The sequence below is a fragment of the Solea solea genome, chromosome 11 (assembly GCF_958295425.1).
Source record: "Solea solea chromosome 11, fSolSol10.1, whole genome shotgun sequence".
NCBI lineage: Eukaryota > Metazoa > Chordata > Actinopteri > Pleuronectiformes > Soleidae > Solea > Solea solea.
This window is the reverse complement of record NC_081144.1, coordinates 2,400,528-2,424,749: the sequence shown is the minus strand read 5'-3', so window position 1 is coordinate 2,424,749 and position 24,222 is coordinate 2,400,528. Positions and strand designations below refer to the sequence as shown.

The following is a 24,222-nucleotide window of genomic DNA, read 5'->3' as shown; positions in this document are numbered from 1 at the left end:
AGAAAGTATGTTGTACGCAAAGTAAATACATATGTATTTTAAAAAGAGATTAATTAAATATAATATATTAGGTAAAGCTGTGAATCCTGCACAGCTTTTATTTTTGTCCCAGAGTTAAAAACACGTCTGATTTAACAGAGTACAACCTAGTGGTTAAAAAAAGGAAAATCTGTTAGGTCATTATGATGAGAAACAATCTGCAAAAATAAAAATGAATGGCTTTTGACATTATTCTGTGAGAATCTAATTAACTTGAGTTCTAAGTAATCATTCTAATTTGTGATACTAAGTCATTATTTTCGATTACTCGGTCTGTCGTTTGTGATACTGAATAAGTAATATTTATTTAATGGATCTTTATTTTTGCCATTTTGGCAGAAATTAGCTTCCATAGACTTCATGAGTGACAGAAATTAATCCTTATTACATATTGTGTACTACTTAGTTAATTTTTTGTCTTTGTGTGGCAGTGTGAGCGTTAAATATATATATTTATATATATTACATAACTGTATATTTCTTTCACAATCACAAATGCAGTATATTATGCAGTGCATATTAGAAATGCTCAATATTCCCAGGCGACGTGAACGCAGCAGAGGTATGTTATCATAGTGCGCATGCGCAGATCGAAAGCGGAAAGCAGGCGCGAAGTCTGGTATGTTTATGTCCTGCTGTTGTGAGGATTCAACAGTCAGTGCCGCATGTTAACGTTAAAAACTGTTAAAAAGTTCATGTTAACGTCATAGTTAATGCTGCTTAAACTCGGACACTCATCATGACGGACCTGAGTCTTCATGGAGTCACCGTGAAATTCCCTTTTCCTCCGTATGACTGTCAGAAAGTCTACATGAGCAAAGTGATTGAATGTCTTACGAAGGTGAGTTTTTTTCATTATTATTATTCAAACATCAACACGCTGTCATGGCTGACACTCAGTGGAACCTTATTTACCCTCGATAAAATCCTTGTGCCAGACACATTTCACTAAATCAATGACAAGGGTGTAAAGAAAACTAACTAACCAACTGAGAATAGAAGAATACAGTACATTAAAACACAGCCTGCCTAATAGAGGACAGGTATGAGATTATGGATTTAGTGAAATGAGGTTAGTAATTAGAAAATAATATTGCTTGTAATGACACGGGAGTAGTTATTATAGTAGAATGAGTATAATATTGTGCATAAGTGCATTGAGGATAAGTACACCTGCTTAATGTGTCTGTGTGTTTGTTCCAGGAAATAAATGGGGTTCTGGAGAGTCCCACGGGGACTGGTAAAACCCTGTGCCTGCTGTGTGCCACATTAGCCTGGAGGGAGCACTTCAAGGACACTATCTCTGCCCAAAAGATAAAAGAGAGGATGGGTGGTGCTGGTACTAGTGCTGGTGCTGGTGCTGGTGAGATGTTCCAGAACACACCTCTGTCATCGTGGGGATCAACTGCTGCAGACGGTCCCACAACAAGTAAGAAACACACTCCCTGTCATCCCTCTGGATGAAAAGGTCAGGCAATTTTTACATTAAATATACATTTTTCCAGCCAGCAGTTCAACCATCATTTATTCATAAATAGAATCTACTCTTGCTGATACCTTAATGCAACAAAATGCAAGTATTGTGTGTCCTTGTTATTTGTCTTCCAGCCAGTTACACTGATGTCCCCAAGATCATATATGCATCCAGGACTCACTCGCAGCTCGCACAGGTTATCAATGAGTTGAAGAACACGTCTTACAGGTACTGTTAACTCATCAGCATGGGTATTAGTATTATTTCATGGGGAATTTTACTCTACAGTCAGATGCACACGTTTCATACATGATCGATGACTTGGGATGAACTCTTGGTGTTGGTGAGGCTGTTGAGCACCTGCACGGTTCCTATTATGGCTCTTGTTCTGTTTGAAACCATGATTTTATCAGCAAACCAACCCATGTTAATCAGAACCAAACTTACATTGACCCATGTCTAGGGATGAGCCGATACGATACTCAGATACCAGACAGATGTAAAATGGAAATTCTGATACAATCCAAAAATCCTATATGTATACAAATGTGTTGTTATCAGTGTCATAGTTTAAAAGGTATAAAATGACTGTGTCGACTGATATTGGATCTGTTAAAATGCAAATACACAATCCAGACTGTCCCAAATTTACAGACTGATAATCTGCAGTTTTTATTTTATTCCAGTATTTGGCCATTTCTGGTCTTGTAACCATTATGTGTTTGTTTGTTTATTCAGCCCTAAAGTCTGTGTCCTGGGGTCAAGAGAGCAGCTGTGTATCAACCAGGAAGTGATGCGTCAAGAGAGCCACCACATCAAAGTAAGCACACCACACACCTCACCTCTAGTTTGCAGATGAAATGTCGCTGAATCTGCTGTCACATACTCACTCCATGTGTGAGTATGTGTGGCTACTTTGGAAAACTGATACCTGTGGTGTTTTCAGGTCCATATGTGCAGAGGAAAAGTCTCCACAAGGTCATGCGTCTACTACAACAATGTTGACGGTAATTGTATAAGACAGTGAGGAGCTTCACCCAGGTGGATTATACAAAATTACTTCTAGGGCTGCAAGTAATGATTATTTTCTCAATCACTCAGTTGTTTATGAAGACAGATGTTGATCTTTGTTTCCCAAACCTCAGGTGTCATCTTGTTTCTTCCACAAACCAAAGATATTCAGTTTACTGTCATAGTGGAGCAAGAGAAACTGCAATATATTTACAATTAAGAAGCTGAAATCACAGAAAAAGTCACCACAGGATTTGTTTGTATCTAAAAAGTTGATTATCCATGTAGCAACTTACAGGATAACATGGAAAATCATTTTGTTTTTTAACAGGCCACATGTTTGTACTTGAACATTGAACACATTTAAAGTCAACATAACACTTGATTCTGTGATTTCGTCCTCAGAGAAAAGCACCGACAGAGACTTGGTGAACTCTATCCTTGACGTGGAAGACTTGGTCAAATTTGGCAACAAACAAAGGTGAGATTTCTATATTCATGTTCACCTACTTATAGATCCACTATTAAAACATTTAGTTTATTTGCACCTGATTTTAAAATGTCGAGATTATGTTCACATATGATTTAAAAATGATCATGCCGTTATCATGTGTGTCTCCTGATCTGATCTCTGTCCAGCTAAAGTTAAATCCTCTTCATTTATTTAAAACACTCAAACCAATTCAATAACTATGAAAATAGTTGGAAATTAATTTAGTAATCAATTAATCATTGCAGCCCTACTTTTAATAACACTCACATGGGGACATAAAAAGGGAAATTAAAGTAAATCAGTCTGGGTAAAAATAGGTACATTCTGTAAGACACAGCTTCAAAAAAATGTCTGTGTGATACCTCAATCAGTCTTTTTTTCTTCTTCTCCTTCTCTCCAGAGTCTGTCCATACTACCTCTCGCGTTCCTTGAAGCAGCAGGCAGAAATCATTTTTATGCCGTACAACTACCTGCTGGATCCAAAGGTGAGCGGCCTTCACAGTCATCTTCAGATCACATGTGTCCACAAGTGTTGACTTCTGACAAGTGCATTGTCCTGCTTTAATAAAAGTGTGAATTCTCTCTCCTCGTTGTTTCACAGAGCCGCAGGGCCCACAATATCGAACTGAATAGAGCTGTTGTCATTTTTGATGAAGCTCATAATGTGGTAAGACTGTTTTAAACATGTTCACTCTGTTATTTGATAAAAACACTTCACTAATGTGTTTTAGCACCCGTTATATCATTTCATTACATATACTTTATTGTGAGTGATTCAGTAGGATTTCAGTTAAAATGTATCAAACATTTCAACAGAATTTACAGACGATTCTGTAAAAGAAAATTACAGAAAAAAACAAACAAACCAAAATGATTCAGTTTTTAATGATTTCTTTGTTATCTGGAGCAAAGAAACCAGAAACCACATTTAAGAAACTGAAACAATCAGAAATCTTGTTTTAATCATGAAAAAAGCTAATTGATTATCAAAATAGTTGACAATTAATTTAATCATCAGTAACAGAATGCCAACGCAGGCGATGCAGTCCTTATTTGAAGGTTGAAATCCTCCATTTTCTCACTTTAAACAAAACTGTTGAGTCGTAGTAAGTTAGTATTCTAACACACCAAAAATACACAAAAAACAGGCAGGTATTGAGCGGAAACTGCACTAGAAGTGTTTACATTTATTGGGAGCAGAGGTATATATGTACAGAGAGCAGAGCTTATCCCAGCATGTTTCTCTGTTGTCTGCAGGAAAAGACCTGTGAAGAGTCGACATCTTTTGACCTGACTCCCTATGATGTAGCCTCCGCCATTAGTGCCGTGGACAGGCTGCTGGTGGAGCAGGCTAAAGAGGTCAGCCATGGAAGCACTTTCACTGAAGACTTCAATGTAGAATCCCTCAACTCAGGTCTGAATTCCTACATATCTCAACCTTTGAACGTCACACTTGTTACGTTATGTCACTAGTTTCAGCTGCTAATATGTTTTTCTGTTTCAGGTTTAAAAGTAGATATAACCACGATTGCTAAAATCAAGCGTAAGTATCTTTAAATTAAGTTATACAAATGCCTGCAGTTAATGCGTTTTACCTAACCATGGGTTTCATGTCTGCTTTCACAGAGATTCTGCTGGACCTGGAAGCTGCTATTGATTCTTATGAGGTTCCAAGTGACAAAGGCATCACAAAACCAGGAATGTAGGTCAAAGCGTGATAGTGGACGATAAATCTTGAATATAAATCTGTGCTTTTGTGCACTGTATGTCTGAGTGTTGACACATCTGCTCTGTCTCTGTCTCAGCTTCATCTATGAGCTGTTGAAGAGAGCTCACCTCACCTACGACAGCAAGACGGCCGTCTACGAAGCTCTGGAGCAGATCAGTGGACACTTAGCAGGACGTCAGTATGACTTTTACCATCCACCTAGAGATGTGGTCTCTTATTTGTTGATTTATTTTGATAAATGCCTACAAAAAAGTAGTAATTGACTGTAGACCAAGAACTTCATTAGACTTTTTCCACACTGGTCTGAAACATGTTGTCCCTCCAGAGACGGGAGTATTCCTGAACACAAATGGACTGCAGAAGCTGTCTGATATCATACAGGTACGCTACATGATGAAGATAGAGGAGCAGTCGCACATTTTTATAGTATTCTGTCCAGACCTGGCATTAGGAATCCTTCCTGAAAGAGATTAAACCAAAAGTGGACAATGCAAAGAATGGCTTTTCCTGGATGTGAGCAGTTGTGAAAATGCTCACATTGTCTAACTGTACATATGTGTTTGATGTCAGTGTATGTGTTGGTGAGGAATTGTAGATAGAGGGAGAAAACCCAAGCCCTACTCACACTGTTGTAACATGAATGAATATTTTAACCATGAGAGAAAATAAATATTATGTTGGTTATAGTTACCATTGTAGTGGCTAAAAATCCCCAGTGTCCCCAAATCACTTCCTAATGTGGTAGTTGTGATAAAGATGTTTTAAAACCTCAACATTCTTTCTTCGTCCTGCAGCTGGTGTTTTGTGGTGAACAGTCGGATAAGGACAGAGACCTACAGATGCAGACCAACACAGCTCATTTTAAGGTGCGTGTTCATTAAACATCGATGTGAACAGCCCGGAATTGACTGTGCATCTCTCCACCACAGTGACATCATCTTATCATATTCATGTGTTCGACACAGGTTCATATCCACAAAGACAACAGCTTTAACAGGAAGAAGCAGAACACGGATGTGTGGGCTTCTACCGCATCAAAGAAACAAGGTGATGTTGATACAGCCTTGAGCCTCGGCACATAATTCACATTCATTCCACAAAATCCCAATTTTCTAGTGGGCTGCAACTATCAGATATTTATTTTATTACTTTGTTATTGAGGGCCACACGGTGGTATAGTGGTTAGCACTCTCGCCTTGCAGCGAGAAGACCCGGGTTCGAGCCCCGGTTGGAACAAAGGCCTTTCTGCATGGAGTTTGCATGGTCTCCCCGTGTGTTCGTGGGTTCTCTCCGGGTTCTCCGGCTTCCTCCCACAGTCCAAAAACATGCAATGTGGGGATAGGTTAATTGGACACTCCAAATTGACCATAGGAGTGAGTGTGAGAGTGAATGGTTGTTTGTCTCTATCTGTGTGTGGCCCTGCGATGGACTGGCGAACTGTCCAGGGTGTACCCCGCCTATCGCCCGATGTAGCTGAGATTGGCACAGCACCCCCCGCGACCCTCTGGTGGAGGATAAAGCGGTAGATGATGACTGACTGACTGACTTTGTTATTGAACAATTTGTCACTGAATTATTCTATGGTGATTACACAGAAGTGTTTTAATCTTGCATTGATTAGAGAATAGAAACGAAGGGATGGGATTTGTCTGATGCATCATTTGCAGCGTTACCTGCTGTTGCAGCCTTTTCCAGTTTCCTGCTACAGCAGCAGGTTTATTTTCTTTTCTCCACCACACAGTGTTTCAGAAGAAAATTACAGCTTTAACTTGTCTTTTTCATTTATAGCGATGTTGTCATAAACCTTTCTGACTCTGAGGTTGGACCCTGCTGAGGGTTTTCTCGAGGTTTTCTCACTGAAAACCCATTTTAACAGACTGTTTCTTGGCACCTTGTAGGCAACATTCTGAGTTACTGGTGCTTCTCTCCTGGCTTCAGCATGCAAGAACTGGTAAATCAAGGTGTTCGCAGCATCATTCTGACCAGTGGGACCCTCTCTCCTCTGTCCTCCTTCACCTCTGAGATGAGGATGTAAGTTATTTTTTTTAAACACAGAAATTCAAAATGAAGCAAAGCTACTATCTCATCTATGTCATAATATGTCTAATTATTACTGCCCAGTGCTGTGATTTGTATCTACATTATGCACTCTGATGTTGTTTTTTTGTGTGGTTGTGTCTATGATGGTACTAATATAATCTCACTGGGACTGTGAGCAGTCCTATAGCAGCAGGTAACAGTTAATCTTAATCCTGTATTTTTGTTGTTGCTGTAGAGAATTCCCAGTGTGTCTGGAAAACAGCCACGTGATTGAACGGGATCAGATCTTTGTCAGCGTCATCGACCGAGGCCCAGATGGCGTCCAGTTAAGTTCAGCATTTGATAGAAGGTTAGTATTTTTTATTATTATTATTTGCAGTATTGATTACATCACACAACTAGAGGCTCTGTTCAGACTTGACTTGAGTATGGTGCTGAAATCAGTACCAATGTAAATAAGTGAGCTCTTTTAAATGACTTTACATGTAATGTACAATCTTTAAATTATTATCATATTCTATGCTCTATTTTTAGTCTACATTAGATTACATTACATGTCATTTAGCAAACGCTTTTATCCAAAGCAACTTACAATTAGTGCATTTAAACATTTGGGAACAAACAAGAGCTAGAAGTAAGTAAGTGCTTAAAGTAAGCCCAACTATAAAGTGCTAGTCATAAGTGTGATGTACAAGTAAGTGCTTGTAAGTGCTTTGTCGTCGTCGTCTTAGACGAGGTAGAGTCGAAAGAAATGTGTTTTTAGTCGGCGGCAGAAGATGTGGAGGCTTTCTGCTGTCCGGATGTCGATGGTGTCTCGAGTTTGGTGAATGCCTTTGCCATCCTCTCAGTGAGGGGGCAGCAAGCCGGTTTGCCGTCTAGCCGTCTAGCTTTGTGTTTTTTTACTCTTTCTATTTTTCTGAACTCTGTTTATTTTATGTCTAGCACATTGAGTTGCCAGTGTGTAATTCATTTGCTTTACAAATAAATCTGAGTAAGATTTGTTGACCGTCTTTGTGACTCGTAGTTTAGTGATTTTCATGTCAACCCTGCAGATGTGATGATGATTATAGTAAAAGGCAAATCAATTTTCTTGCAAATTTAAAATTTGTAACCTTTCTTTCTGTGACAGGTTTATTCCTGAAAACATGGCGTCTTTAGGCAACACTGTTGGTAAGTCCAACTGATTTTTTTTTCTCTATCGATGATCGAAGGACTTTTTTTCTGGCTGAAAATAAGCCACAGTCTTTTATTAGCACCACAAGGGGGGGGGAGTTACAGGCAAAGATATTTAAAAAGTAAATATTAAATATGATAAACATGAATTGTAACATATACAATTTTATATACAAATATAAAAAAATATTAAGATAATAAGGTAGTAGTAATGCAGTATAGACAGTGAGTATACGCAGCATGAGCTTAAGACTTGCAGTGTAAACATTGTAGAGGAGATATTGCACTGATATGAATAACATTGGTGGAATTGCACACAATACTGGATCAACATAGCATGAGTTTCCACTGATGCCGACACAGTCAGAGAAAGCCTTAAGGAAAACCTCCTGCATTCCGACATACCTCAGTCTCCTCCACATACAGTTGAAACCAGAAGTTTACATACACTATATAAAAAAACACATATGCTTTTTTTTTCTCACTGTCTGACATGAAATCAGACAATCACTTTTCCTGTTTTAGGTCCGTTAGGATTATCAAAATTATTTCTATTTGCTAAATGCCAGAATAATGAGCGAAGGATTTTTTTAGACAATTTTGTATTACTTTCTTCAAAGTCAGAAGTTTACATACACTAAGATTATTATGCCTTTAAACAATTTGGGAAAGCCCAAATGAAGATGTCATGTCTTTGGAAGCTTCTGATAGGTTTATTGACAACATTTGAGTTAATTAGAGACACACCTGTGGATGTATTTTAAGGCACACTGCTTCTTTGTGTAACATCATGGGAAAGTCAAAAGAAATCAGCCAAGATATCAGGAAGAGAATTGTGGACTTGCACAAGTCTGGTTCATCCATATGTGTCTTTTTATATAGTGTATGTAAACTTCTGGTTTCAACTGTACATACATAAACTTTTCCTCATCATAAATGTGTTCTCTCCTCAGCCAACCTGAGTCGTGTGGTTCCTCATGGTCTCTTAGTGTTTTTTCCTTCTTTTCCTTTAATGGAGAAAACCCTGGAGTTCTGGAGAGTAAGTATGTAGTAAAATGTATCAACAGTGAAGACATAATATCAAACCTTCCACATGATTTCTGATGTTTGTTTGTTTGTTCGTTCTCATCAGGAAAACGGACAGGCAGATCGTATTGAAAACATAAAGCCTATGTTTGTTGAACCAAAAGGAAAAGGCACTTTTAATGAGGCAAGTAAAGCTTTTGTTAAATGTCTGTATTGCTATTTTACTAAGAATATTTCCCTAAATGACTACATTTCAGCAGCTGACCCTGTCTCTATTGTTCATAGACTATTGATGGTTATTACAACAAAGTTAATGATCCAGCATCCAAAGGGGGAAGCTTCTTTGCTGTGTGTCGAGGAAAGGTGAGGTTATTATAAATATATTATTTCTAATTTGCCACATGGAAGCATTGTAGGTTTCTGAAATCCAATTTCAGAAAATAAATAAGAAATAAACAGCCCAAACATCGTCAGTTAAAATGCTTTTGCAGATTATTCTTTACATTTTTAAAGTCTCTGCATAGTGAAGCATATATAGGCTTTTTGGATTGTATCAGATTTTAAATTTTTTATCAGTCCAATATCTGATCCAGTGATTTTTGACCTGTATCCGACCGATATCAATTCCCATCCCTACCAAAAATATGTTTATCAACAACAATTAACAGTTGAAAGTTTTTTACTTTCAAATTTACGCCTCAAATCCTTATTGTTTAATATCCAGATTAGGGCTGAATTGATTACTCAATTACTCGATTACTAAATGAATCCTCAACTATTTTGATAATCGATTATTCAGTTTGAGAGTTTTCTAAAGAATTAAAACCAGTTTTTATGATTTTTCAGCTTCTTTAATGTGAATATTTTGACAAAAACAAGTCAACAAACTTTGTGGACAAAAACAAGACATTTGAGAGAGTCGTCATTTCCAGGTTTGACAAACACTGACCTATTTTTCAGCATTTTCTGACATTTCCTGTCATGGAGGAAGTACTGAACAAATCTTTTTAATTAACTGATTCTAGTGATTTGATTCAGTTACACTGAAAACAACTGCTTTACAAGTCACTAGTCACTCGTTTGTGTGTGTGTGTGTGTGTGTGTGTCGCATATAAAACAAAGTCACCGCAGTTTCACGCAGCCATGCAGTGATGACTCCGCCCACGTTGAGTAGGTACCTTTTTTTTGTAGTGGAGATGCAACCTGTGCTGTGCCGTGCCGAGGCGAGGCGAGTAGAGCCGGTGGAAATACGGCATAATTGTCACATCATATCACAGATATAAGACATTAGTCATCATCTTCTGCCAAATTGTATTGGTATGAACCATATTCTCAAATTGCGATCTAAACTTTTCAGCATAGTCGTACATACTCTGTCCTCAATGAAAACAAACCTTGTGCAGTGTCACAGCTCTCAGGAAGACCGAGGTTCAACAGGCTTTTCTTTTCCCTTCATGTCAGATATAACAATACACAGGTATGTATCTCACACATTGTTTTCTGTCAATGTATCCCTGCGTCAGGCTAGTGAGGGTCTGGATTTTGCAGACACCTTCGGCCGCGGCGTCATCGTCACCGGTCTTCCCTTCCCTCCGAAGATGGACCCTCGCGTCATGCTGAAGATGAAGTTCTTGGACGAGTTGAGCTGCAAAAAAACTCCAGGAGTTAAGTACCTGTCTGGGAATGAGTGGTACAAACAGCAGGCTTACAGAGCTGTGAACCAGGCCATCGGCAGGGTCATTCGACATAAGGAGGATTTTGGAGCCATCTTCTTGTGTGATCACAGGTCAGAGTTTGGTTGCATATCACAGAATTACCTACACAAAGACACTGCAGAGGCATTTTTCCTATTGTGTGGTTAAGTTGTTGAATAATTAAACCAATTTCAGCTTCTTTAGAAAAGTGTTTTTTATTGATTTAGCATACTCTGAGGTGGTTAAATTAAAAGATCACGTGACTCTTCCTGCAGGTTTAAGGGCAGTGACGCCCGGGCTCAGCTTCCATCGTGGGTTCGACCTTACGTTCGCCTCTATGACGGCTTTGGGAATGTGGTCCGTGACGCTTCTCAGTTCTTCAGGGTTGCACAGAAACTGGTGGGTCCTTGCACATGCACAGTTCACAAAGCTGCTTTATTTTGTTTTTTTAGATTAGTACCTACCTCCAACACTCAGTGGAACTCCACTATAGCCAAAATATTTAAAAATCACTAAAAATAAGCACCCAGAAAAAGTTATGCACGCAAATGCTCCCTCAGGTCTGATAGATTTTCTCTGTTTTAGACTTTAGACTGTTTGATGTTTGCATGTTACATATCATTTCTGTTCATAAAGACCAGAGGCAGAATAATATCAACAACATCAACAAAAGCCACCTACAGTTACACATTGCAGCTTATATGATACACAATAAAGGCTTCAAACAAATTCACCTTTAATGGACACAACCCCTGCTCCCACTTTCTTTAAAATGAAATATTACATGGTATGTTAATTAGTGAGTATCTTTGCATTTCTGCCCTTTTAATCTTTATACATTCTAAAATCTTTAGCTCTGATTTGATAAATGTAATATACTGTATGTATCTGTGGCAGATTGAACATTCACATTAGCACCTGGAAGGAAATGAGCTGGCTGAGCTGACTCCATTTTGATTTGTGAGTCTGTACTGACTGTGCGCTTGTGTTTGGTTGTTCCAGAGACCTGTGGTAGAGAAGAAGAAGTCTGCTGCAGGGAGCTGTGGAGCAGTCTGTCAACCAGACACTCAGTCCTCTGGCCTCACTTCCTCCCTTCTGTCATCCCAAAGCTCCCACACCCAGAAGGCAAAGATGTTGGACTCCCACCTTCCCAGCCTGAAGAGGAGGAGGCTCAGTGAGTATGAAGATTCCATAAAAAGCTCAGTCCTGTCACTTCCTGTTATGTCACCTCACCTGTTGTCTTGTGTTTGTGGTCAGATGAACAGAGCGGAGCCAGTGGGATGGCCAGGATCTGTATTGAGTATGAGAGTGGTGTGCAGGATAGTCCGAGGAGGCCGGTGAACCTGCTGGATGCTCTGGAACGAGGCAACAGCTGCAGTGATGCTGCTGTGGGGAAGGACACGGTAACGTGTTGTCTGTTTTTCTACAAGTCAAAGGCAGTGCTGCCTTTTAGAGCCTGTTTAGACCTGGTAATAACCAGTGTCCCAAGTGAACACTGCGTTATCAGCAGCACTTATGAGTATAATACAATTTCAGACTCAGTTCTTCTTTATAAACTCTAACCAGTGATAACTATTGACATAGTCCAACCATCGTGTTTTATTTCGAGTTGTTGTGGAGGAAAAGGATAAACATCCACTGTGGAGGACTTCAATATTCTGTGTGTTGCATTCACTGACCTGACCTAAACTCCGGTTCTAAACAGAAACACCAGGTCAATTACTTCTGTTTGTACTTGTACTCGTTATACATCTATCTATCAACATTATTTTTACTCTGTTTACTGTGTTTAACTAAAACAACTTGAAATGACCACGTCAAGTGACGTGGCTGGGTCAACATGTTTGTTTTAATTTTTCATGTTTCGTTTGAAGGCGAGCCATCTGTCCACGCGTTTGATTCAGTTTGACAAGAGGATGGATGATGAAATGCGGGGAGGAAAACGGAAAATCAAATTAGTCCATGAGCAGGTAAAACAACTATTTTACTGTATATATGACATTATGAATCAAAATGAACTGTACCTGTTGGTGTTACAGAACGTTGTAATCAATGTCTTTTTTTCTCTTTTTCTCTCCGTGTGGTTGAAGAAACCCAGCGTGTTGGAGGATGTGTCTGCTGAAGGTAAAGCCAGCAGGGCAAAGATCTTCCTGGCAGACATGAAGAAATCGCTGAGCCAAGTCAACTTTGAACGCATAGTGCAGGCTCTGCAGACCTACAAGAAGACTGACGACCTGGAGGCCCTGCTCACTGACACAGCTGTTTTAGCTGAGGATACCAACACACACAGTCTGCTCCGCGGTGAGTCTGCTGCTGTGACCGCAGTCCCCACGGGTCCTTGAAACCCTCGAAAGTTGAAAGTCATTGAATATTGTGCAAGAAAGAAGTTGATATTAAGGTAAATGTCTCCCTTGTTTGTTACGACACCACCTACTGTTTCATGCGCCCTGCGTTGCTTGGTGTACGTAGACTGGGCCACTGTCTCTCTCCGCTGTTGAGATTCCACGAAGATCTCGTGTCTCACCAAAGAAAATGACAATGACTGACTTAACCAAGATCCATAGACACCATGAGAGAAGCGGCTCTTTCAAATTACCCTCCCATCTTTAGCTGTGTCAGCACATCTGGTCCTTTGAATTTGAGGGAATTAGTCCTTGAATAGTCCTTGAATTTGATGTCAACAGCTGTTGCTTTACTGCCAAATAAGTCATTAAAGGTTGACTCTGTGATTTGTTTTGAAACACTTGTTGAAATCCTCTTCATCCCCTGATGGCCATCAATTACAGTGTTGCCAACAGCTACTGTAAATCTGGCGACTTTTCAGACCGTCTGCTTCTAACTCTGTCTCTGTGTCACAGGCTTCTACCAGTTTGTTCGTCCACATCACAAGAAGAAGTTTGACGAGCGATGTGTGGAACTGACCGGTCAGGGCTGTGGATACAAACCTGACCACTCGCTATCCAAGGATGACAAGAAAACAATGATCCCGCACAGTGGTACGGATCACTCATCCTCATCTACTGTATATTACACGAGAATTTGCATTTGCTTTACTAGGTCTAAAATCAGAACAGGTGTGTGTGTGTTTGCATCGAGTATTCAAATGAACTTGGTAGAAGATGGAGGGACTGTGCCAACAGACTGTTATGTTTTTATTTTGTTTAAACCACAGACAAACAGCCTGCTGTGGCTCTGAGCTCCTCCAGTGGGATGTCAACCTGCAGTCAGCTCAGCACAGAACAGCTCAACAAAGGGGGACAACACCTCAGCCAGAAGGGATTAAAAGAACCTCCGACTGGTAGGGTCTTACATCCTTTTACCTTTGATGAAAAAACAAAGGATTCTGCAATAAACACTTATAAAATGTCAAATCTGTGGCCCAAATATGGAGCAGATCAGAAAGAGTGGGTGCTTTTATTAGGTGTTTTAGTCAACAGATAGGCAGACATGGTCCTTCAGTGGAAAGGTCACCATTAATCACCATAATTAACTAACTTTGTATGCTGCAAAGCAAGCAACCAAAAAAGAAAAGGAAAACAGTCTGCCAATGGCTGCCATCATCAGGATTCAGCATGAGACATTAAAAGTTCAGTATGTTAAGATTATGTCCACCACATTTTCTTGCTGTTAATCAGTCTTTTCTGAATGGAAACTGACGTTTGTGTGGCTTTGTAAACCTCTCCCTTCCCACACCAAAGTCCATAGAGAAAATCAAGCGATTTTTATGTCACAGCACGTAAAATTGTAGGTGAGTAGGTGATCCACTGCTGCCTCAATCAGTACGTACAAATGTGTTATTCTGCGACTTCTGTGTTTGAAATCTTTTGTTTTAGATTTGCCAAAGTGACACAAACTTGCCAAACGAAGCAGCATTAGAATATCAGCTCTTGTGTTCCTGCAAGCTAAAAACACAGATTTTCTTTGTGGACTTTGGTGCGGGAGAGTGAGTGGTTTACAGACATCATTTTCTTCTTGGAAAAGAATGTGTAACAGCAAGATAAAGTGGCAAACATATTCTTAAGATATCTTAGACTTAAAGCGCCATCATTTTTATTATGTTAGCCTTTTGTCATCTGACCAAAAACAGTTTTTTCCTGACCTCCAGTGCTCTGTGTTTATGTCCACAAGGTTGTGCTCCAAAGAAAGAGGTCCACTCTGCTTTTCTGGCTGATGTGAAAAAAGCTCTGGGAGCCCAAAAGTCAGCTCAGCTCTTTCAGGCGATTCACAGCTACAAGCAGAATGACGACTACGAGAAGCTGGTGACCACGGTTGTGAGCTTGTTCACAGAGAGAAACGAGGACTTCAGCCTTCTACTCAGTAAGTTCTTACAAATACCTGCATATAAAAAAGGACTCAATGTTCTCAACAATTCTCTTTTTTTTAACTATTTGCTTTGTGAAGGATTTGGCGTGTTCATTCGTCCTCATCATAAGAAGCAGTACAAAGAGATGTTGGATGCTCTGATTGGTCAGAGCTGCTGATGTTCCTGCTGTGAGAGAAGATCGGCAAAGAAAATATGAAAAGGGTGGCGACGTGACATCAATGAGACATTGATATTTGTAAGCGACACTCAATCGACACAACACAAACCTCAGAAATACTGTAACAACAGCAGATCACTGACAAAGACTTCCTGCTCTGACAGCGATGTCATGACAAGTAAACATGTATCATGTACAGTAATATAACGTGTATTATTAAAAAACAAATTTTAACATTGTTTTTTAATGAATAAATGTAAAACATTTGTGGCTCATGTTTGCAGAATGTCTTATTACACTGAGGGGGTGGATGGATGATTAATTCAGCGAGTTGGGGCAAATATTTTGGATTACATTGTCCTTAAAACAAAAACAAAAAATCCACAACCATACAACAGACAAAGGGATGAATCAAAAACTAAATGAATAAAGTTAATTAATTCAAAAAGAACATCCAATGGATGAGCTCACCCTCAGTACCTCCATCTCTCATTAGGGTATATTATAAATAATCGTTAATCTGTCTCCAAATCTGCAGAACCTCAATCATTTCCAGCCTTTAATGTCTACTTAACACTATTTGGACTATGTACTTCCATTGTCTGAGAATCCCTGGTTGTTTTTTTGTGTTTTGTAAAAACAATAAATCGGCAAAAAATGGTAAGATGTAGCACCTTCATTTAAATAGAAATGAGTTATTATTATTTAGATATTAAGGACTTGTTGAGAGAAAAAATAATAATATTTACCCTAAGATAGTTACTTCTTATTTGAGATGGAAAGTCATTACTTTGAGATGATAAGTGATTAAATCATTACGCTCTTGTCATTCCCAGGATTATCTGTTACTGTGTGTTTCTTATGGGCTTTTATCCAATCTGCACCATTCATTCATAGCAGAATTATTGGAAAATTCTCGATTTTATCGAGTGCTTTTAAATTAAAATTAAGAATATTTGAGGCTGATTCCATCACATATACTAGATAGATAGATAGATAGATAGATAGATAGATAGATAGATAGATAGATAGATAGATAGATACTTTATTCATCTCACAGAGAAATTCACAGTTCAGCAGCTCCAGAATATGTTACACGATAGAAACATAAGAGGCATGCAGGTCTATGTACAGTCTAAATATAAACTGAAACATATGTATAAAAAGGAAAAAAGAAAAAATATATAAAAAATATAAAGGCGTTGTAGAATGAGATGTACATGTGTGCTTGCATGTATGTGTCATGTATGATGCAGGTTGAAGAGTCTGATGGCATGGGGGAGGAATGATCTCCTCAGTCTTTCTGTGGAGCAGGACATTGACAGCAGTCTGTCACTGAAGCTGCTCCTCTGTCTGTGTATGGTGCTGTGTAGTGGATGGTGTGGATTGTCTATGATGGACAGGAGCCTGTTGAGTGTGCGTCGCTCAGCTATCGATGTCAGACTGTCCAGTTCTGTGCCTACAACAGAGCCTGCCTTCCTTATTAGTTTGTCCAGGCGTGAAGCGTCCTTCTTCTTTAGGTTGCCCCCCCAGCACACCACTGTGTACAGGAGGGCACTCGCTACCACAGACTGGTAGAAGGTCTGTAGCAGCTTCCTGCAGACGTTGAAGGATGCCAGCCTTCTAAGGAAGTACAGGCGACTCTGTCCTTTCCTGCACAGAGCATCTGTGTTGGTGGTCCAGTCCAGCCTGTCATCCAGCTGTACTCCCAGGTATTTGTAGGTGTGCACCACCTCCACACAGTCCCCCTTGATAAGAACTGGTTCTGGGTGCACCCTGGATCTCCGGAAATCCACAACCATCTCCCTGGTCTTGGTGGTGTTTAGGAGCAGATGATTGTTGTCACCCCATTTGACGAAGTCCTGGATGAGCTCCCTGTACTCATCCTCGTTTCCGCTCCTGATACAGCCAACAATGGCTGTGTCGTCCGCAAATTTCTGCACATGGCAGAGCTCTGAGTTGTGCTGAAAGTCAGACGTGTACAGGGTAAACAAGACAGGAGAGAGCACAGTCCCCTGCGGCGCCCCCGTGTTGCTGACCACCATGTCAGACCTGCATTCCCCCAGTCTCACATACTGGGGTCGGCCGGTCAGGTAGTCACTTATCCAGGCAACTAGGTGTGAACCCACTCCCATCCCGGACAGCTTGTCCCTCAGAAGCAGAGGCTGGATGGTGTTGAAGGCGCTGGAGAAATCCAAGAATGTAATTCTCACAGCACCGCTGCCTCTGTCCAGGTGAGAGAGAGATCGATGTTGCAGGAAGATGATGGCATCTTCCACTCCCACCTTTTCCCGGTAAGCAAACTGTAGGGGGTCAAGGGCATGGCAGGTCTGTGGCCTGAGGTGATGAAGCACCAGTCGTTCCATGGTCTAGTTTTTAGTCATTCACTTGTACTTTTTTTTTATCATACATTGTTTATTTTTTGTCATTGTTTTAATCGTGTAAGTTTGTTATTGGGTTTTTTATGTGATGCTGGCTATCTTGGCCAGGTCTCCCTTGGAAAAGTGAATTCAAAGGAGTTTTATTGTCATTCTGAACGATATTAAGTGACTGTTGCTCCTGGTAACAACCAATAGGAATAATTAAACATGAATAAAATCTAACAAGGTTTATTAAAAATCTAAAAAATCTCAATGGGATTTATCTGGTTAAATAAAGTTTAAATAATAAACAAAACGTAGTGAAAATGAACCAAATCAAGTATCAGGAAGAGAACGAGACATCTCGGGGTTGCCGGTTAGCTATCGCGATACTTCCCGAAGGTACAGGATTTCCAACATGGCAGGCACTAAGTTGCTGCTAGAAGGAAGAGTGAGTGTCAAATGCTTTCTTTTAGGACTCAGTGTGGTTTTGATCCCGCTGATAAGAACCAGCTTTGGGCACCTGGACTGGGTCTTCGATTATCTGACGGAAACTCCGGGGAAAATAGCGATTTGCATGCACATAGCAGTTGTCAACGGCCTCCTGCTAATCACATACAGAGCACCTCTGTACAAGGTAAGCACTGACGTCAGCTTCTCTCACTCTTTTTAAATGTCTTTCAGTGAGTCAGACAAGCTTGTGTTTTAATGCTGTTGAACACTTAATTTAAAGCTAGAGCTGCTTACGGTGATAAAACATGGTTTAATACACATGTAACACTGCTAATGTTGGCTAGCTGTCACATATACAGTAGACAGCTAGCGTACATAGTTACATGGTGAGTTAATCTCATTATGTTCTCTAGGAGATTATGTTCCCTAAATAGAAAGTAAAACCGATTAAGATGCACTGTTTAACTCTGTGGTTCATACACACCTGCCAATTTATTAGGTACACCCATTTTAAATAAAAAAGAGCTCATATCACACCTGTGTTGCTCCTCCCTCCACTAGCTTCCTATTCGTTTTAAGGTTGATTTTAAAATGCTTATTGTTGTTTTGTTTTTTTGGCATCCTCTTACCTCTCTGAACTCCTTCACACCCCTCCCAAACTCTGAGGTCTAATAAAGGGTTGCTTTTAGATAGCAACCCGTCTTGTTGTAATGTTGTAACACAGTACAAATATTTCGTGACTGTACTTAACTTTATTTATCAGAGATTTTTAGCAACTTTTACTTTTCACACCACAACATTTCCTCTAACTATCTTTGTTACTCATTACTAGCAAATAAAATCAGAAGAAAAGTTGGAAATGATTTGTATTTATATAGATCTTTTCACTTTTACACTATTGTTTTGTAATTCACCCATTCACCTTCATCTCTTTGATTTGGTTTGTATCACAGATGTCAAACTTAAGGCCCGCGGGCCACATCCCGCCCACCATGCAGTTGTATTTGGCCCACGAGATAACGTTTTTTTTCCTCCACTGACTCACTGATTAGTACCACACTTATCAAGTTACCTTGCCAATAAAATAAATAAACAATGAAATGTGGGCTTTGAAATCACAGAGCACACATTTCTATTTGGCCCCCTCTCTTTTAGGTTTATACATCTGGTAAAATACATGTATAAATAAATAAATACTAGCGAAGATACATGTGACCACAGGGCTGTATGTGCTGTTCTACTGAAATACAGTAGAAGAAATCAGGCAATCATATGGACAATCATCTGTTGTGAACTTTTTGTAATTTGACCTCATCTGGCCCTCGACTTGGACACAGTTTTTAATTTTTGTCCCCCTCTGTAGTTGAGTTTGTATGAAAACAACGAAATGTTAAACATATAATTGTTCAGATAACAATCTTATCATCTTCCATAATACTCTAAAGTGTGAAAAGAAAATTGGCGGCGTCAGTGTTTGATTTAAGTGTTGACTTAAATTTGCTGTTCATCTGGATTTTTGTAAATACAATCTGCTGTTAACCTTTGACCTGTCTGATTCTTCCAGATTGCTGTCAGGGCCTGTTTTCTGGGATTCACGTTTGGCTGTGGCCTAATTATCAGCTTCTCTGAAACCACGTGGACATATTTTGGCTGGTATGTACATATGGTCAGACCGGCTTTTGTCTTTTGGTAGTATGTGACCCTAATGGTCTTCTCCTGCTGTGGTACACCTGTAGGCCAACTTTTCAAAATAAAGGAATGTTTCTTACATGAGTTCCCACAATGCAGATTAAGCCTACTGACTCCACTAAACTCTGTCTTTTTCAGTATAGTAGTGTTTTGTTTTCATTTCTGTCGAGACACAGTAATGCAAAGGAGCATAACAAACATAACAACTACACTAATAAAGTGAGACGGCAGCTTCTGAAACATGATTGATGTGTAACAAATGTTGAAAGCTAACTTATGGTTAAGGTTATTAACCACAGCTCTCTGAAACATGAGTGATGTAGTGAAAGAATAACTGTTTGGATTATGGACCATGAGTCGTCCTTTCAGAAAGCTCTGTAGGCTCAGCTGTGGTGTGGGGAGGTAGAGAGAGTTACAGAAGTTACACACTGGAGCTTTAATTAATCCACATCAGCACCCGATGTCGATCAGATCAGTTCAAACTAGTGCTGATTAGTCAATCGAATACTACATTAACTGTCAACTATTTTGAGAGTTTTCTGACTTTTCAGCTTCTTAAATGTGAATATTATTTTGGTTTCCTTCTTCCATATAACAAAGAAATCATTAAATTGGATAATTTTGGTTTGTGGACAAAATAAGACATTTTAAAAACATCATAATTTTGAGGTTTGGGAAACAACTATTAACATTTTCTAACATTTTATGGACCAAACAAGTCCATTTATTATAGATTTAATAAAAAAAAAAAAAAAAATCTATAATTGACTTATATAGTGACTTTGTTTCCTTACAGTTGTATTGATCTTCATTGTGAACCTTGTTTACTCAGTGTAGTAACAGCGAGTCTCTCTGCAGGTACATGTGCTCGCTGTCGTTCTTCCATTACTCTGAGTATCTGGTCACCGCAGTCATCAACCCTCGCAGTCTGTCGCTGGACTCCTTCCTTCTCAACCACAGTATGGAGTACACACTGGCTGCTGTGTCATCATGGGTGGAGTTTACTGTGGAGAAGCTGACAGTTCCAGGTGGTCTATCGTCATTCTTGTTCACTCCATTTAAACATGTGCTGAATTCTGGACGTTCTCTGAATGTGAGAAATGATCACAAAAGATGCTCTGAACATTTTACAGAACATCCCTTGCCCAGCAAATGTTAAGTTTGGTGGTCAGGCTGGAACGTGTGGTCATTTTTGGGGCATAGAAATCATCAGAAATGTATGTAAAAATGTATCTTAAGATGTAAAAACAGACAAATGAATCAGATTAACTCCTAATTTAGTACAGTTGAACTGTACTGGAAACCTATAAACACTAAATGTGCTTATATTCATATAAATATTAATATAAAAAAATTATAGTACTTTACCACAGAAGCCACCATCACAATATTAACTTGTCTTTATTCTGAGCTATAAATTCTTTTCCCAAACCTGAACATGGTGCTGAAATTCAAGACTTCTCTCTCTGTGTCTCTGTCTCAGAGCTGAAGCAGCTGCACTGGCTGAGCTACCTGGGTTTGTTCATGGTGCTGTGCGGTGAGGGCCTGCGCAAGGCGGCCATGTTAACTGCCGGCTCCAACTTCAACCACATCGTGCAGAATGAGAAGGCCCGGAGCCACGTGCTGGTCACTGACGGTGTCTACGCGTACTTCAGACATCCCTCCTACGTGGGCTGGTTCTACTGGAGCATAGGAACACAGGTGAGATCCAGCCGCTAACCCACTTTCTGCCAAACCCTTAGCATAAATGTATTCAACACAACACTATCTCACCAAGGACTGTCTCATTTTAAAAAGATTCTGACATGTTGCAATGCTCCTGGACCCCGGCACGGTTAATGTGTTGTGAGCCACCTATAAAATACCCTGTAAGAATACTAAACTATAAGCATCCCTTTCATTTATAGGAACAAATAATGAGTTCTGGGTTGTTCATTATCCATGCAACTGCCTGTAAACAAACACTTTATTGCAATAAAACCTATGGAGTTCTATGTGTCTCATAAAAACTGTCTGACTGCTTCAGATCCTGCTGTGTAACCCAGTGTGTACGCTGGGCTACACGATAGCCAGCTGGCGGTTCTTCCGAGAGCGGATCGAGGAGGAGGAGGTCTCCCTCATCAATTTCTTTGCTGAGGACTATGTGCAGTACAAAAAGAAGGTTTCCACTGGGCTTCCCTTCATCTCAGGCATCCGCGTCAACTAGCACACCGAGAGCTGGATGCCCGATGTAACAGACTTCCTGAAGTACAACAGGTCAGACCTGGTGGTTGTGCGGTGTCTGCCGTGACCACTGCCCTCCAGAGGGGAAACCCTGCAGCTGGCTGAGAGCCTGTAGCTCACAGAAAAGACCGTGACCGTTGGGTGCGAGGCGGGCAGCTGGGCTGCTGTTTTTTTCTACCAACCTCCAAAATCCCGTTAAAGACCAGAGAACCTCCACTGTACTAGATGTATTCCAGTTACACTCACTGTATCCGTTAAATTTGTGTTTATGTTTGCATGCTTTACGCACATGCATAGTGTCCTCATTGTTGTGCTCAAAGTTGATTTGTCCACTGGGCTATTAGGAGACGTTTAAAAGGAAAAGGATTGAGAATCACAAGACGTATTGATCCAGAGTTATTTTCTTTAGGCTCATCTATATCTTTCAACAACTATCTGGAGTTGGGTCAAAGTGCACTATCCCTAAACCTTTTGTATATTTCTGCTCAACAAAAGTGGATTGTTCACCACCTCGTAAACACGTTTGATAGTAGGAGTTATTTATCACAGGTGGTTTCTTTAGTCTTTAAATCGACCATAGTACCTTCTACTGTATACCAAAGTTTTACTTGGGTACATTTGCTCAACACGGCGTCTGTATGCTGCAGTTTTCTGAGTGCACATTGAGACGTTCATGTGTAGAAGAAAAGGGTTTGTAGAAAGTCCTAACACAGTTCTATTTCCACATCGACCCTCCTTCGTTTACACACACACATAGTCCAGTGGTCATAAATCCTGTCTGTGTAGAAGCTGATGTTTTGGGTGTGATGGCGTTCATTATCCAGGCTTTGTCATTTATGTATCTTTATCGCAATATACTCAAACACATGTCACATCACAGGAACATAGGAAACATCAACGCATTATGCTACATTTTTTTTTGCTGCTTCATTTAAAAAGAAATACTGCACTTCTCTGTCATGACTATTCAATTACATGTGTCTGTCTGATCATTTTAGTCATATATAACTCCACTTAAGTGTTTCTGAAATACTTAATCACGTAATTGGTTGAGCTCTTCGTGTCAGGTTTGCCATCAGTTAACAGTATCTTCCAACACTTAGAGCAGAACTTAAAAAAAGTAAAATGATGGTTTACACACTGATCATTAGTGTTCATTTCTATGCAGATGAGACTAAAGGTTTTGAAGTTATCTTTTGACAATTCCTGTGGATTTTCATATCACAGTGTATATTACAGAATACTTTATATCAAAATGTCTGTTTGTTTTGTTTTTCTCGACTGTAATCCAGGCTCCCTGTGCCACATGTGTTACGTCAGCTGCCCACTTCCTCACCGTACGATAAGAAGGCTCACCCTCCTCCTGGTGTCGCCACCTTACTCTCGTCCTCATGGGCCTTTAGGTGACATCCACACTTCTCTGTTTTTGTTTAAGAACCTCTGTTTAAGAACCTGGCATCTCTCACTACAGCACTAAAATTGGAGAAGGTTAAAAATACTGCAGGCTTAGTTTGGTTTCAAAAACACTGATGCTGTTTAGTCTGGGTGGTCATGAACGGAGGCTTTTGGATAAAATGATGAAGTTACTTGTATTGAATGGTTCTTATTGGCCATGACTAGACTTACAGCTGAGAACGAAAAGCTCAGTTAACACTTTTACTTTGTTGTTGTCTCAACAAAAGATCAATTTTCACCTTTGCTTCTCATAAGTTGTACTTTCTGACACAAAGCAAACAACTACTGAGGGGAGAATCAGCTTCTAGTCCATCTAAAGGGTGATAAACACTTCTAGGTATTTTAATATGGATGCAGATTATTGAGCTGACGATGCATTGGTGGATACCATCACTTCACTGTCTGTGTTAAAGTGTAGAGTCTGCTCACTGCTGCTAATCATAACACTCAGGACTAACTCGACACCAGAAGGCACGAGAAATATTCAACCTGTTCATCATAATGCAAGTCTTACTTTGACCAGTGGCACAATCTGCTGAAAGCTGTATTTGTGTAAAGCAGTCAGAGAGGCTCAGTGAGTGAGTGAGTGTGTGAATGAGTGTGGGAGTGTGACACCTGTAGCAAACATGAACCTGCTCTGTGGGGGATTAGATAATGTTTAAACGACTCTATGGGACAATGAGTCGACCGACGCAGCATGTCACCTGAGTTCACTTCTGAAATCTGTTGCACTTTCATCGTGTGTGGAGTACTATTTATTTATCATAGTCCTGCATTAAACGGTTTGTTACTCTGACAGAAAACTGTACAGATTTTCTCAACATCACTTGTGTGAATTAAAAACAAGGCAGTTATTATTAAGGCTTTGTCTTCATTATTCTT

The 24,222-nt window shown here is 39.8% G+C and overlaps 2 protein-coding genes across 3 annotated transcripts; both read left to right on the top strand.

Moving 5' to 3' along the window:
• Window positions 1-642: 642 nt before the first annotated feature.
• rtel1 (regulator of telomere elongation helicase 1) lies at window positions 643-15,430 on the top strand. Its single transcript, XM_058644293.1, has 31 exons — window positions 643-880; window positions 1,243-1,468; window positions 1,648-1,741; window positions 2,252-2,333; window positions 2,460-2,520; window positions 2,930-3,005; window positions 3,418-3,502; window positions 3,619-3,684; window positions 4,275-4,431; window positions 4,522-4,560; window positions 4,644-4,719; window positions 4,823-4,920; window positions 5,072-5,127; window positions 5,541-5,612; window positions 5,712-5,793; window positions 6,645-6,777; window positions 7,022-7,135; window positions 7,916-7,956; window positions 8,913-8,998; window positions 9,092-9,169; window positions 9,271-9,348; window positions 10,509-10,771; window positions 10,955-11,078; window positions 11,682-11,853; window positions 11,937-12,082; window positions 12,554-12,649; window positions 12,770-12,980; window positions 13,538-13,675; window positions 13,852-13,977; window positions 14,808-14,996; window positions 15,081-15,430. The coding sequence occupies exons 1-31, from the start codon at window positions 779-781 to the stop codon at window positions 15,158-15,160; spliced, it is 3,447 nt and encodes a 1,148-aa protein (XP_058500276.1). The 5' UTR covers window positions 643-778; the 3' UTR covers window positions 15,161-15,430.
• Window positions 15,431-17,921: 2,491 nt separating this feature from the next.
• icmt (isoprenylcysteine carboxyl methyltransferase) lies at window positions 17,922-24,201 on the top strand. Of its 2 annotated transcripts, XR_009241749.1 has the most exons (6): window positions 17,922-18,157; window positions 19,538-19,626; window positions 20,521-20,690; window positions 21,146-21,363; window positions 21,689-21,918; window positions 23,178-24,201. XR_009241749.1 is itself a non-coding variant. In XM_058643583.1 (5 exons), exons 1-5 carry the CDS (start codon window positions 17,939-17,941, stop codon window positions 21,866-21,868), a joined length of 876 nt encoding a protein of 291 aa, XP_058499566.1. In that variant the 5' UTR covers window positions 17,922-17,938; the 3' UTR covers window positions 21,869-24,201. The 2 variants fall into 2 exon arrangements, 1 of the variants encoding a protein (XP_058499566.1); XM_058643583.1 differs by having other exon boundaries at window positions 21,689-24,201.
• Window positions 24,202-24,222: the final 21 nt, after the last annotated feature.

What these genes read in the sequence shown, in the direction of transcription:
- rtel1 (XM_058644293.1), top strand. Translation starts at nt 779, where the DNA reads ATGACGGACCTGAGTCTTCATGGAGTCACCGTGAAATTCCCTTTTCCT. An exon ending in TTGATGAAGCTCATAATGTG is followed by an intron (nt 3,685 to 4,274) that starts GTAAGACTGTTT and finishes TGTTGTCTGCAG; the next exon opens with GAAAAGACCTGTGAAGAGTC. An exon ending in CTGCTGTGGGGAAGGACACG is followed by an intron (nt 12,083 to 12,553) that starts GTAACGTGTTGT and finishes TTTCGTTTGAAG; the next exon opens with GCGAGCCATCTGTCCACGCG.
- icmt (XM_058643583.1), top strand. Translation starts at nt 17,939, where the DNA reads ATGGCAGGCACTAAGTTGCTGCTAGAAGGAAGAGTGAGTGTCAAATGC. An exon ending in ACAGAGCACCTCTGTACAAG is followed by an intron (nt 18,158 to 19,537) that starts GTAAGCACTGAC and finishes TGATTCTTCCAG; the next exon opens with ATTGCTGTCAGGGCCTGTTT. An exon ending in ACTGGAGCATAGGAACACAG is followed by an intron (nt 21,364 to 21,688) that starts GTGAGATCCAGC and finishes TGACTGCTTCAG; the next exon opens with ATCCTGCTGTGTAACCCAGT.